At 48.2% G+C, this 666-nt stretch overlaps 1 protein-coding gene across 1 annotated transcript in view; it reads left to right on the forward strand.

Annotated features, from left to right (window-relative positions):
* The window catches only part of NRF1 (nuclear respiratory factor 1), a gene marked incomplete at its 3' end in the record, with an annotated part of 24,004 nt that overhangs the window by 5,515 nt on the left and 17,823 nt on the right, over window positions 1-666 (forward strand). Inside the window, exon 5 of the mRNA XM_009702029.1 lies at window positions 1-21. This exon is cut by the window's left edge and continues 1 nt beyond it. Coding sequence (XP_009700331.1) covers window positions 1-21 — 21 coding nt within the window. The remainder of the gene's footprint in view (window positions 22-666) is intronic.

Here is a 666-nt window from a genome sequence, read left to right on the forward strand (position 1 = left end):
TCGGTGGACAAGATGACCCAGGTAAGCACCCAGACATGGCAGAACCAGAGAGAGGGAGAGAGATTTGGCATCTTGCAGTCACATCCTGTTAATTTGCAGTGGAGCTTATGTCTACATCTCCAGGGGAAGCATTTGATCTCCGCTTTCCTGTGGGACTGTAACAGCTCAGATAGTAGTTAGATGTGAAGCTTTGTTATTGGTGCTTATTTTCTACATGAAATGGTAGAAATGCTGGTAAGGACTAGAGCTCAGGCTGCTGGGAGCATTCCCCATCGAGCTGTTTTTGTCACTTCCCATAAACTATGGACAGGGAAGGTATTTGTTCCACACTTTGCAGATTTTTAGGCACCAAGGTTGGGAAGGTCGCTTGTGGAGTACTGATTTGGCTTATGCTTCTTGGACCTTTCTTGTGTGCTCTGATTCGTTCCCTCCTCTGTTTTCTGCTGTGGATTGGAGCAAAGGGGAGCTTGCCAATGCTTTAACTCCAGTTCCTGAGTGAGATATTTCTGATGGAGACAGGGAGTCATCTGCCCTAGGCATGTGGGGGACTCCCTTTCTCTCCCAGCCTTTTGCTGACATCCTTATTGCTAGGAGAAAGTGAAGGGGACCCCCCCAGGGAAGCTTCCTTGCTGTGAGAGGGATTGTCTGTAGGGACATCTCTTTCTC

This window comes from Cariama cristata, unplaced genomic scaffold (genome assembly GCF_000690535.1).
Source record: "Cariama cristata isolate BGI_N322 unplaced genomic scaffold, ASM69053v1 scaffold15640, whole genome shotgun sequence".
NCBI classification, from domain to species: domain Eukaryota; kingdom Metazoa; phylum Chordata; class Aves; order Cariamiformes; family Cariamidae; genus Cariama; species Cariama cristata.